Raw genomic sequence first — 14,449 nt, 5'->3', positions numbered from 1 at the left:
GGAGATTTTTCCAACGGTGCACATAATGCTGGTATGAGCTGTTCAGTAAATTACGCTTCTGACCTGGGCTGACATGCCCATTAGGCAGGCCTAGGAAAGCTGCTGCCAATGTCACAAGTACAATTAATTAGGGAATTAAAAACAAATGTTTAAAAACACTAATGACCAAGATTGTGATTCCAAAGAGGGAGGAGAGTCACAATCTCAATCTTTTCTTCCTCAGATTTTGGGCATAGAATTAAATACATATGTGGATAGACAGTCTCTGGTGTCTGTGGTGTCACTTCTAAATGACAACTTGCAGTTTCTAGCACAACTAACCAGCATCATCATCATCGTCCATCTCCCCGTTGAGCTCTGATGTTTTCATAAGCCGAGCCTCCATCACCTCCATCTCCTGTGATTCAAACTGTTTCTTCATGGCATCAAACTTGGCCTAAAATGCACAGATTCACACACCAATCAAAAAAAAGTGTCAGTCACATTAAAATCTGAAATTTTGAAATACCGTCATGTTACAGTGTTAATATCAGTGTGTATATGTGCCTGTAGATCCTTCATATCCTTCTCCAAGCGGAGTCTCTCTGAAGTCTCAGTCTCCAGCATCTGGGATGCTGACTCACTAGTGCTTCTCTCATCAGCAAGTTCTGCCAACAAGTCTGCGATCTGGATACAAACACACACACACACACACACACAGGGTGTGATGCAAAATTACAATCGCCACCATTCTTGTGCAAGTAAGTGATGAAATCTTTAACTGAAATGAAAGCGTGTAACTCTACCACCAATCTCAAACACCATCCTCCCAGCATGCATTGGTGGAAGCGAGGGGACCTACCCTGCTCTCCAATCGATCCGTGTTCAGTCTCAGCTCATTTCGCTCTTTCTCCACCCTCTCGAGCTTCGATTTCTGCTGCTGTATCTCCTCCTGGACCACAGAATATAGCTATATAGGTTACATGTATTATTACAGGTAAAACTGTCAAATATTAAGCACCACAAGAAAGATCAAAAATCAATCCATGCTGCAGTGGCAAGGTAGCATATTTTAAAAGTGGATTAGGGGCTGTCTAACTGAGAGGAATCTATAAGGTGGGGTGTAACAGACAGAAAGGTCTCCTCACGTCTTTGCCTCGCATCTGCTCCTCAGTGAGCTGGACCTTAATGAGGGGCTGGACTGTGGTGAAGAGCTTCCACCATGGCCAGTCTTTCACGCCGCGGTTCTTGTGGATGTTTTTCTGGATGCAACGGATTGCTAGATCTTGAATCTAGACCCACAAAGAGGAACACATATGGGAATGGTTTGTTGTAGACAGATTGAGTGAGACAATGGCAGTGTAATATTAATGTGATTACTTGTAAGTTACATGTTGTAACTGTATCTGTAAATTGATTGTCTAATAAATAACAAATAATTGCTTCATAATAGGCAATATGTCCAGTACATGGTGTTAAATGCAGTGTATAGAAACAGATGGTTAAGAGTTTGAATGCAGAGAGTGTAATGCACAGGTACTACAGTGTCCAGAGGTCCATGAAACAATGACAGAAAATTTGGAAAATCTTAATTGGAATACATGCTTTATGGAACTCATTTATTGTTACCATATCATCCTCACCACCAATGAACAATATTTGAGAAAAATTTCATCCCTCAGTCTTGTGTAATATTGTCTCTGTATGGGCTAGCAAGTATCCCAGGACTTGCCAGCTTCCTCTGGAGAGTTTCTGCAGTTTGTGTTCCAACGCTGGAAGCTAATTTTTGATTAATTAAATCAAACATGTTGGCAGCTAATTCCAAGTATTACACATTTTCCATGCTGCTTATGCATTAGGCTCTCTAGCAGCAGCAGATTATGGGCAAACCCAATTAGAGCAACACAATTCTCAGCATCAGGTACATTTCGCCCTGAAGGTACTCTCTATGACCAATTGGAATTTGTCACACAGTGAAATCCTTAAAATGGAGCAAAATACAGCAAATTTCTGACAGGTCTCACTTGTCATTTTTAGTCTAAAATGAATAGAAAACAAACAAAAGATTTTACTACATGAATTTTGTTTTTCATATCACATTAAAAGGGTATGACAACTGTAAAACAGTGTGAAGTGAATTAGGATTGAGAGCCAAGATCAAGACAAATACATGTTTTCCATTCTCTTCCTAACAAGCCCACATACAAATCGATGTCTTTCAGTGCGTCTGTGTACATATATGTATACAGGCATGTTTGTATAGGTGTAAGACATCTGAGTGCTGTGATACATAACAAGCAGAACCATCTGATGTCACTTCGATCCCACTTCTGAAGAGAACGCTTTATGCTCAGTTTCTGGGTAATTTCTTCAACTTGAAATAATGTGCTGCTAAGGAGAAATATTACATATATGGCCCTAATCAGGGACCTATTGCTGTCTGGCTAATATCATGATCATGATACTAACAACTGACAAACTCATTTTCAAGATCTATAATCTTAGCTGTTACTTAGCATTTACAAAGAAATGTACATCATACCAATGCAGAGCCTATCCAGTCCTTTACAGTAGGAGGTATTTGTTATATATGTTTATTCGATATGGAACTACAGGATTCCATGGTTCAAATGAATAAGATACCCTGTAGAATCATGTGTGTGATAAAGGTATATCTTAGCATTCAGTGAGCATTGTTGCAATGAGGGAAAAAGGTTCAAATGAATACGTATAGTATTATTAGGCTAAATCTAGCCTACACTTGCTACTTTACACTCATTTCAATGCAAATATCTTAGAAAAACACATTTGTAGGTTACCTGAAGGACAAAACTCCCAATGCAGTAAGTGACTGCTGAGGCAAAATAACAGACTTTTAAAATGTCAGGCTGTCCCCTTGAGGCGACAGTTGAAATGGGGAGGGGGGACAAGAAAAATTGTGGTTTTGTCATTTTATGTCACATGGGCCTGGCACAGCTTCACAAGGTTAAAATGCCAGAGAATATCAATCAAGGACTATTGTGACTTTCTGTCACGTTCATATACATCAACCAGCAAGTGTCTTTGCCAGAACTCATCTGCCTGTCCCAGAGGCAAATTATCATCTACTGTACCTGCTAAGACTGGACACTTCAAAGTGTCAGTGGAGAGGCAATGGAGTCCAATCAATTTTCACAAAGGGATAACAGGGTAACAAGTGCACAAGTGGTTATTATATGACGATTATTCTAAGATTGAAAAGCAACCCACTCTGTAAATCCTCTACATAGAGAGAAGGGGAGATGAAAATCACTCAATAATCCACCACAGCCCTGCTTCTGTTCCATTATTCTGGTGTCATCTAATTGAATCAGGAATAACATAAAAAGAATGAGATTCAACAGGAAAAAAAATTCCCTTCAGTTAATCATTGTAAGAAGAGACTGCACTGTATACATGTAACAGTTGAACAGTGATAAATCCGGAATACTGTAGTTGCTTGAGCAGTAGGTGAAAGGAAGAAAGGAGAAAGCAAGTGTGAGCAAACCAGATTTGACAATGCTCCTCATTTTTGTTTTCTCTACAGCACATCTTAATCTGACATGTGACTGCAGATACTGACCTTATACATATATATATATATATATATATATATATATATATGTATATATATACATATATGATATTAAATTTGTTTTGTCAGCTTTCTCAAAATAATGAGAAACTCTATCTCATTATTTTGAGATTCTATGTCCTTATTGTGAGATACTAAGTCATTATTTCGAGAAAGTTTCTCATTATAATGAGATACATACTGAGTTTCCATAAATAAGCTACTATATAATAATGATGAGAACATTAATACCACTCTAATATCTGTCCATAAAATATATAATAAGGCTACAGTAAGCAACTATGAGATAAGTCTGTGTTTGTGTGTGTGGGTATTACTAATGATGTGGAAATATAACATTTTGGGGAATCACCTTCCTTAAAAAATAAAATACAAGTCCTCATGATGTAAATCATTAAATTTTAGGGTGAAGACTTGGTTTAAGAATAGGGTAAGGATAAGGTTAGGTTAAGGCAAGTAGTGGTTATGGTTAGGTTAAGTTTCCAGGGAATAAATATGTCCCTGAAAGTGATGGAAACACGACTGTGACGTCTGTCTCTGTGTGTGTGTGTGTGTGTGTGTGTGTGTGTGTGTGTGTGTGTGTGTGTGTGTGTGTCTGCGCACGCTCTGCTGCATATACCTTTTAATTGCCCTGCTGGGGATGAATAAAAGTTTTGTTTTAATTGAGCTGAATTGAACTGATTTTTGAGAGAAACTGAGTATGACCATTAAAGTAATGTGCATAATCATGCACACAATTTAAATAGGCCTCTGCAGTAGCCCTGACTTGATGGAATCTGTGGTATCTCACATTCATAATTGTATGTTACACCTTACCTTGCCAACCTAAATTGAGTTTAAGAGCAATAAAATTACAAGATAAAATAAAAATAAATCTTATCTTTCTATTATAGATGCATTTGCAGGAGATAGGGGACATACGGGGGCAGAGGGAAAAAATTCCCTCTTTACTAATGGATTTTGTAATTGCACTGTTGCCTAGCAATTTTGAAGTGTGTCTCACTGTTGATTTTCTTCAAGTTCTGGCAGATTATGAAGCACCAGGCTCTTAGCCTGCTTCACTGTGTGTGTGAATAATGACCTTTGAACTTAATAAAGAAAATGCATTGGCCTCTCTTGGTCCTCAATTTTCAACCAACATCCATTACTCAAACTCTTCTGGTAAAAACAGTAATAACAGAAGAGAGCTGGAAGTCCAGTAATATAAAAGGTCATACTGATTTAATTTATTGCATAGATGACAATTCAATATATTTACTGGCATCATATACAAGTGAACAACATATCTACTCACTAACAGCATGTTATACTGGATGGAGAGCAGCAACGTTGATTCTGTTTCTGCTGGTTCAACACTAGCCAGCTGAAGCGGCACATTCACTTAAATAGTAATCACAGAGAGGGAGACAGACTGTAGGGCTCCATACATCACAAGAGGACGTATGAGGTCCAGAGAGATGGACCCGTCGCATGCTGGGAGAAAAATGGAAGATGGGTGGAGCAGTTGGGTGTGTGAGTCAGCAGCAAGTTGATAAGGCTGCATTTAAGGGGAGCAGTGTGATGAAATGCTACAGAAATGGACGTGTCACTATCAAATATCCCCCTTGGAGAGCTGATTAGATGGATTACAGTACAGGACAGAGAGGGTAAGGACGACAGATTTAGAGAACACATTTGTAATTAGTTGTAGATTTACAGCAGAGCTAGTTGATTCACACCAGGAGCAGAGCAAACATGTACTAATATTAGCTCTGAACAATGATCTCTCATCTCCTGGTGGACGCCTAGGCAACAAGACCTTTGGAGCTTACATTCATCACCTACTAAGCAGCAAACTGGACCTTGATATTAACTGTGTTTGTTTTTGCGGGAAAAAAGTGTAAATTTTTTGTAACTAGTGTCTTGCAATATATCAAACTGAATCCATTAGTTTAAAATACTGTATATCCTAACTCGATTTAGGAAAATATACATTCATCGGACACTTTATTAAGTACACCTGTTCAATTGCCTGTTAACACAAAAAGCCAACTGAACACTAATTAGCCAATAACATGGCAGCAACTCAATGCATTTATTCATGTAGACGTGATCAAGACAACTTGCTGAAGTTCAAACCGAGCATCAGAATGGAGAAGAAAGGGGATTTAAGTGACTTTGAACGTGACATGGTTGTTGGTGCCAGATGGGCTGGTCTGAGTATTTCAGAAACTTCTAATCTACTGGGATTTTCAAGCACAACCATCTGTAGAGAAAATATCCAGTGAGCGGCAGTTGGGTGGATGAAAATACCTTGCTGATGTCAGTGGTCAGAGGAGAATTTGCAGACTGGTTCTAGATGACAAAAAGGCAACAGTAACTCAAATAACCACTCATTATAACCAAGGTATGCAGAATACCATCTCTAAATGCACAACACGTCAAACCTTGAAGCAGATGGGCTACAGCAGGAGAAGACCACACCGGGTGCCACTCCTGTCAGCTAACAACAGGAAACTGAGGCTACAATTCGCACAGACTCACCCTAATTGGACAACAGAAGATTGGAAAAACGTTGCCTGGTCTGATGAGTCAAAATTTCAGCTGCGACATACAGATGGTAGGTTCAGAATTTGGCGTAAACAACATGAAAGCATGGATCCATCCTGCCTTGTATCAGCGGTTCAGGCTGGTGGTGGTGGTGTAATGGTGTGGGGGATATTTTCCCCCTTAGTACAAATTGATCATCGTTTGAACGCGACAGCCTACCTTTCCATCATGTCCATCCCTCTATGACCACAGTGTACCCATCTTCTGATGGCTACTTCCAGCAGGATATTGCACCATGTCACAAAGCTCAAATCATCTCAAACTGTCTCACTGTACTCCAGTGGCCTCCACAGTCACCAGATCTCAATCCAACAGAGCAACTTTGGGATGTGGTGGAGATTCGCATCATGGATGTACAGCCAACAAATCTGCAGCAACTGTGTGATGCTATCATGTCAATATGGACCAAAGTCTCTGAGGAATATTTCTAACACCTTGTTGAAAGTATGTCACAAAGAATTAAAGTAAAAGGGGGTCCAACCTGGAACTAACAAGGTGTACCTAAAAAAGTGGCCAGTGAGTGCATATCCATAGTGTTTTGGGCTTCGACTTACTGTAATTTAAGACTAAGCCATCCGTCTCATTGTGAGTTGCCTACCTTTCTCTTCTTGAAGGCTTGCCGTGCCAGGTAGCCTCTACAGGCAGCTTGGAACAGGGTTAGATTACGCTTGGTCTGCTCATCCCTCTGTTCCTCCAGCTTAGCCAAGGTGCCAGCTCTGAAGAACAACTAGAGCAAAACACAAACACACACATGCAATCAAATTAACGAATTAGCAAAGGATACAATTATTGAGTGATCATGTAATGCTTATTTTAGATTAGAGGCCCTGTTTTAGTGTGACACACAAGAGCAAAATAAAAACAAAACGGAGTTAAAAAGTAAATAAGTGCACTGAAGCAGTAAATCAATAAGAAGCAGTGTAATCCATGGACAGCTGAGTCTTATCTAAGTGAGAAAGCGGAGATTTAGTTATTATCTTGGAAAATCAGCCTTGTCTGTTTCTAATCTGGGCCAAAGGTAAAACACAGGTAAACAGCCAACAGAAAACAGATCACGTCACAGCTTGTCTATACCTCAGAGGGATTAGGTACTCTGAACGCATTCCAGATATGATGGCAGCAACCTATTAGAATGGATGGATGATAGACTCCCATAGTCTCCACCCAAGGTCTCTCTACGCAGTGCCTTAATAATTATGAAATCCATATGTGATCTGGCAACAAAGCAGAAGCTTTTAAATGACTGAGCAGTTTAAATTGTTCAAATTGTATAGCAGGGCTGGAACAGAAGCTATTTTGTCATTCATCATCATCAGATGTACATTGTACCTTTTAAAATATGTATAGCTATAGCTGTTTTCAGACTTGTGGCTCCAATCTCCAGTGGCAGATTTTATCTTGTCAAGAGCTGTGATTTCACTGCTATAAGGTTATTTGGGGCTGGTGTAATTGGCATGCAAGTGAGGCATGTTGCTAGGAAGCCACTGGAATGCTTTGTGAATGGCCAACTGTGCTTGTCTACTTCTGAGCCCATTTCACACTCCAAAGTGTGGCACCATGTGAAGCTGCCTCCAAACCACTCTTGTGTCATGTGTTTTGAAAAGGGCCCTGTACAGCATACATATCTGGGAGCATAAGTTCCACTGTTTCGTACATTATTGTTTCCTTTGATTTCCTTCTTGGCTGATGGCCACTTTCTGGCTGATAGGATTAGACCTCAGTGTGCCAGGCAGTGTTTACTGTGATTACTTTACAACGGTCACGGTGAAAAACAAAGAGGGCCATCAGCAGAGAGAATTTGCTCTAATGACCTGAAAAGAAAGAGAATTACAGTCACAGAGTCTGGGAAAGGTAGAGACAAGCCTCTCGGGAAGCCACTGGCTAAAAGACTGGAAAAATGGGCAAAGCTTGGCAACTCTCCAAAAAAGGATGGCAAACAAACCTCAAAGAGGGACAGGTGTAATGAAACACACACTCCCCCAGTGTCTTAAAAAAAATGTACGATAAAAAGAACAGTGGACTGCAGCCCTGTGCTCCCAGCTTTAGGAGGAGTGAAACTGACAGAGATTCACAGCAAAGCTTTATTGAATAATTTTAAAACTGTTTATTTGTTTGAGGTGTGGTGGCATTACTCACCCTACTCAGACCCATGTGGTAGCTGCTCTTCTCCAAATCCAAGGACTCCAGTAGCTCCTCCACAGCCTGAGTAAAAGCCCACATGTACACAAACATTCACACACTTAGTCTTTCAACTGCTGGATCCAGTGGGAACTTCTACTGACACCGCAACCTTTCAGTAGTCCACAGTTCCCCTAAGTTCCCATGCTGAACTAATGGTACAGTGCAGTTTCCTCTCTTTTCTCACATCCATTCCCGACTGGATTTTGTTTGGAAAGTAAGGCAGTAAGCATGGGAAAAGCTTGGCTCCTCTGAACCTACCAACCCCAATCCCAAACCACCTGTTCCTGGCTTATTCCTCATGACCCCAGTGGTCTTATTGAGCTCTGACCACATATAGGCTACACAGAGGTACACCATCAGCAAGCCTGGAGCCTCTCCCTGCCTATATACCAGCCTGTGTAGCTGTATTGTTGTCTCAACCTCTTCTCTCTCTTTCACTCTCCAGCCTGAAAGACCACATCTAGATTACACCAGGAGAGGTTTGCCATGAGCACTGAGGGGCTTTTGTTTGCCAGTGTTTCCACAGAAACTCAGCCCCAATACAAAAACACAGGGGGAAAGAGTTTTACTATCCCTTAACCCCATTATTTCTCTCTCTCTCTCTCTTTCTCTCTCTCACTCCTCTAGTAACAAATTTTTGTAATCTTTTTCTCTGAGACCATTGACCACTGCACAGCATGCCATCAGTGATATTTAACTTCCAAGAATAAAATCACGCAGAGCTTCCTCTAAAGTTTTTTTTTTTTTTTTTACAATCAGTATTCATAAATGTAAATCAAAAGCACTAAAGAGGTGAAGCACCAGCACTGTCAAAACAACACTAGCGCTCCAATGCTCAGATTACAAAATATGATCAAATTATATTTACTTTAATGGTATTTTGTTTTGAATTCAGTGAAGCACTTTCTAAACCACAATAGGGATCTGCCTCTTTACCGGGCATGATACTGATAAGGTTAAGTTGATTAGATCATTACAATGGCTCTGATAAATGAGGGTTTATTTCTTTGTCAGTTGGCTGCTGACAATTCAGGGGCAGATGTAATGAAGCTGCCTCTTCACAACATTAATCTTCACTGCGCTTGGCCACTGGCGGAGCTCTACATTTTCCTCTCTTGTTGATTGACTTACTCTCTTCTCGTCCTTCACAATGTAATTCCTCCCATGCTTCTTGGTGAGGTGCGGTGCCAGCACATCAAAGCGTCGTCGAAACTCAGAGAACACCATGTGATCGGGGTAACCTGTGAAGGTCAGTATAGAATAACAATATTATATTATGGGTAGGGTTGGCATCTCAGATGTGACAAGCATTGGTTTCTATTTATTTATAAAGCCCTCAATGGCTTGTCATCATATATCTTTTCCGTATTAAATTGATCCTATAGTCATTACTTGACTCATTCAAATTATGCTCAAGGTCCTGAGTGCAAACACGAAATTTGGAAAACTGCCTTTAATTTTGTGCAGAGTGCACTTGGGCCATTTTACAAAACACATTAAAACTCTGAATCTATAGGTTTATTTAAAACCATGATTACAAACAAATGAATGTAACTGTTTTAACTGCCTTCTGTTGTCTGTTTGCAGTGGTGGGTAGCAACTAAGTATATTTACACATGTACTGTACTTAAGTACAAATTAGATGTATTTGTACTTTACTTGAGAATTTTTCTTTTCATGCCACTTTCTACTTCTACTCCACTACATCTCTGAGGGAAATATTGTACTTTTACTTCACTACATTTATCTGACAGCTTCAGTTACTAGTTACTTTACAACATAAGACTTTTACACACAAAACATACAAAGAGTTTTAAAAAATTGTTGATAGAAATTTATCTGGGAACTATTTTGATCGTTTAAGTCATTTTACATGTAAACATTTCATGGTTCCAGCTTCACAAATGTGAAGATTTGCTGCTTTTCCTTATGATTATGTAAAATAATCATTTTGAGGTTTAGACTGACAAAACAAGCATTGTGAAGGTGTCATTTGGCGTGATCTTTATGATCAATTAATGGAGAAAATAATTAGCAGATTAATACATAATGAAAAAAAATCATTAATTGCAGTCTGATACAAAATAGTTCAGCCTCGACAACTATCTCCTGATTTTACATTAATAATGCATGAGTAATAATATTCTAATGATATAATAAATAATAGTATAACTATTACAGGGGACATTTTCTTTCTGCAGTAGTAGTAGATTTTCCTGACATACTTTTACTTAAGTAAAGGATCTGAATACTGAATAATGGTTTTCTCATTCATTCTTTTTTGTGTGTATATGTTTTGTTTTAATTGTACTCTCGACATCATTGAAAATGAGGACATGCCATCAATTATTTAAGATTTAAATAAATAATAAAGAAACTAATGTTTGAGGATTGCAAGATATATTTTGGGAGGGGGAAAAAGTTATTCTGGTTAGATTTATTTTCCAATATATCTGGACAAGGCAGTCAGTATTTCTATGCCCGTCCTTAGTATGTGACTTAAGCAGGTACCTCACCTTGCCTGTGGATCCGTAGAGCATCGAGCAGCTTGGAGCCACGCAGCTGAGCACGAAGCAAGGCTACATCTAGCTGCATTAAGCCGGGATCTCCACTCTCCCCTTGAGCCTCACATTCCCCTCCTTTGAACAAGGATCCACTCAAAGCCTTGAGGGCATCTGCCTTGGGCAATATGCAGTGAACAAAGTGAATCTTGGACCTCCGCACCATGTCGAGGAGGGCATCCTGGAAAAGACAGAGCAGGGTTAGGGACCCTGTAGGAACAGGCCAACATTGCATGTCTTCCTCTGATGCTGATGATGATCTACATCAGTAGCTTTACTTATTTGCTTAAAACAACCAATGGCTATGCATCCGACTTGGTTCCAATCTTACATTTAGTCAAAACTTGTGCATTGTTAATAAAAGACAAAAAAATGTGTGTTTTATTAACAACACACAAGTAAAATCTACAATCTTAATTCTGTACTATGTCGCTGTCAAGCACTTAAGAACTCAGTAACTATGACAACCCTGAAAGACAGGTAATAAAAGTTGATCCTTGAGCCTTTCTTTAAGCGTGATTTCCATATAAATCTTATTGCTTTCAGTTTTTGCCATTTTTGTTGTTTAACCTTTTTCCTCTCATGAAGGTGTTGCCATTATAATTTTAAGTACCCATTTGGGGAGCAGCAGCACAGTATGCCTAGGAATTATGAAACTGGGTCCACACTTCACAGTTAACTTCCCATATCTTAACCACATTATTTTTGCCAGAACAATGCCATGTGCACATATTGCAGAAAGCAGCAGGGTTTTTTTAAAATGGCATTGGATGTAAAAAATGTTGTCTGTGAACATGATCTGGGGTTTTGCAGTATATCATGCAATAACAAGGTTCTTGTCATGCCATAGGGTTGGAAGCAACATGTTTGCAGAACTGTTCTCATAGCACACTAATACCAGGCCATTTTCAAATCTATCTCGGGAAGCAGCCCAAATGTTGGCCTTCAGAAGAAGATGTAGACTGGGACATTAATTCTCAGCGTCTTTGGAAGTACAGGCACTTGATGTTTAGAAGCTTGGAATTGACGGAGAACAAATACTGAATGACCACCCTTTCCTCTCACCACTTGAAGCTTTATCTGAATGCACAAGGACTTCTTCTTGATAGCAGCCACCCCTGTGGTGAAGGTTTTCCTCATGCTAGTGGCCCGTCGCAAGGACAGCTGGGAAACACCTTCAAGGCCTGCAATGGAACCGGACAGAACAGTGGCTCCACCCGCACGGCCCAGGAACAATGAGCTGATGACCTTCCTGCAAGAGACACACTACTTCAACCTAAAGTTTTGTGAAAGTCCACTAAAGTAATGTAATCACCTCCCCCCCAAAGACTACTCCTGCATGTGTGATGCATACTTCTGGGATTCCTGCAGGAGGTTTATAGCATTGGTGGAGGCAGGATTCTGCTTGGCATAGTTCAGCCACCCGCAGGCATCGTACTCCACCCAGTCAGTGCCGTGACTGTGGCCCAACAGGAAATGATTATCCTTCTCACTCTTCAAGAGGAAAGTGTGACCTGATGAAAATGTAGGAGGTAGTGTGAGATTCCCCGGTTCATCGCACATATGCAGAGAGATGACAAAAATGAACAGAGTCCCTCATGAGTTTGAGAACATGTTTATACAGTCTGCATGAAGGGTTTAAAGCAAGCTGATTCATCCTGTCTTGATTACTCTGGTATGTCCAGTCTGTCACAACCCTAAATACACTTCACTGATACGGTCATAATAAAAAACGATCTGTTCCCAGCCTAGTTGTTCGCAGACCCCATTAGACTATCCACGCAGTTTTAGTGTGAAATGTTTAAATCCATGGTAGAATACTGCCATAAATAATTCAACCATCTGACTCAAACATTATGTGGTAGCCAATCAAAGAACAAAGGGTGAGAAAAGCTCAAATCTAAGAATGAGAAGCTTTCAGATGTTGTTTTGGAAGGTTGAATGACACTTTGCCCTCTAGAATTGCTATAAGCTATAACATAACCAACGTACAGTTGTCAAGGTTGCCAACAATCTACACAGAGAGGACTTAAGGATTTATATTTGTCATCTACAGTATGATGCTGGTGAATCTGTTGGTCTACAACTGTATATTGCTGTGAAGAGCAATACAGTATACGATCACACAAAAGGGGATTACTGTTGTATTGTTAAAAAATATGGTGAAATGTCTTCATCTAAAATGAAATCTATAGCAAGAGTTTGCAAATACTGCGAAAGAGAGAGTTAAGAATGATTCTGCTCACTCAAATGATCACAGATTGCACATGATATAACAGAGATGTTTTTTTTACCCCGCTTTATTGGTTTGGAAGTATTATTACTAGTAATATAATGTCAATTATATTTGGATTAAATATCCATGTTATCTTTTTAATTTAAAAGATTCACTTGAATCCTACAAATACCTCCTAGAATGCTTGCCAATGCTTTGTATTAGCTTCAAGTCTGAGTTTGTGAGCCTGAGCGTGTGTGTGTTTGTCCTCTACTTGCCTTTACTCTCACCCTCAGCAGGTCCGTAGTAGCTAAAGAGACGTCCCAACAGGGTTTCCTCTGATCCCCCAGGCTGAACCGCCTCCTCCTCCATCAGCCACAACAGGCCCCGTGCCTCATCTGTTCGTACTGTCCGTACCTGTCAAATAAACACATTAAAACACATATTGACACATAAAGATCATAGGTTCTTAGTGCAATCCTAGTGTGGACACAAAATGTTGTGTTTCACCTTTAGTCTTTTACAAACAATAGCACAGGAGTAAAAATGGCTGTCTCATTAGCCCAATACAGCTCAATCACTGTACCTTTATCTTATTTTCCATTTTACCTATTTGACCCGCTTTACAGGTCTGCCTCAAAAAAAATCCACCACACATGAGTAACAAACTACCTTGCCATAAAGGCTTGTTTTAGCTATGTAATAGGAACACATTGATGAATTAAAGGATATTTCAGCCATAATTGTTTATACACCTGCTGCGTCCAGAAAAAAACAAGATTTTTCTGTTCATGAAAGATTCAGAAAAGTATCCTTCAACTGCTGATTGCTGGCCTCTATAATCAGTGTTTCCTTAAATATTCTGTTCTACAACATGTCAGTTCACTTACAAGGACCACACAATCTACAGGTACATTGCTGAATACACATTTGCGTTGTGGGGAAGCTACGACAGGGAAATCTGCCGTAGCACCCGGGCACAACGGACCCTATAACCCTATGGAGAGGAAGAAGGAGATCAGGAGGCAGGACAGAGAAAGGGGTGAGGGAGGGGAGGGATGCAGAATGCGAGAGCGAAGAAGAGGAGCTGGGACGTGTGGGTATTTCTGGAAATGCTGGCCATGACGTGGTTGATGTGTGGTCTCGCTCCTGAAACTCTACTAATTAGCTCCACTAAAAGTAGCATGTGTGTGTTTTCCCAGTATGAGGCGGTTGGGGTGGGCCCAATAGTAATGCTAGCATCAGAAATTAAAGTTTAATAAAAGCATTTGTGGTCTCTGCACCCTCCAGCAGTTGCTGCGATAATGGCAT

The 14,449-nt window shown here is 40.0% G+C and overlaps 1 protein-coding gene across 5 annotated transcripts in view; it reads right to left on the bottom strand.

Moving 5' to 3' along the window:
- The window catches only part of LOC119895856 (unconventional myosin-XVIIIa-like), a 63,295-nt gene that overhangs the window by 21,867 nt on the left and 26,979 nt on the right, over window positions 1-14,449 (bottom strand). For all 5 annotated transcript variants that reach the window (XM_038709229.1, XM_038709226.1, XM_038709227.1 and 2 more), the window contains 11 exons: window positions 13,417-13,555; window positions 12,278-12,437; window positions 11,989-12,175; window positions 10,879-11,104; window positions 9,494-9,603; window positions 8,318-8,383; window positions 6,780-6,908; window positions 1,128-1,271; window positions 842-931; window positions 547-666; window positions 322-436 (listed from right to left, as the gene is read on the bottom strand). In XM_038709229.1, the coding sequence (XP_038565157.1) occupies window positions 322-436; window positions 547-666; window positions 842-931; window positions 1,128-1,271; window positions 6,780-6,908; window positions 8,318-8,383; window positions 9,494-9,603; window positions 10,879-11,104; window positions 11,989-12,175; window positions 12,278-12,437; window positions 13,417-13,555 (1,486 nt within the window). The remainder of the gene's footprint in view (window positions 1-321; window positions 437-546; window positions 667-841; window positions 932-1,127; window positions 1,272-6,779; window positions 6,909-8,317; window positions 8,384-9,493; window positions 9,604-10,878; window positions 11,105-11,988; window positions 12,176-12,277; window positions 12,438-13,416; window positions 13,556-14,449) is intronic.

The sequence above is a fragment of the Micropterus salmoides genome, unplaced genomic scaffold (genome assembly GCF_014851395.1).
Source record: "Micropterus salmoides isolate LMB-PRFRI ecotype aquatic unplaced genomic scaffold, ASM1485139v1 Ms_hic_scaffold_9, whole genome shotgun sequence".
In the NCBI taxonomy this organism is placed as follows: domain Eukaryota; kingdom Metazoa; phylum Chordata; class Actinopteri; order Centrarchiformes; family Centrarchidae; genus Micropterus; species Micropterus salmoides.
This window is presented reverse-complemented; position numbering and strand designations above follow the sequence as displayed.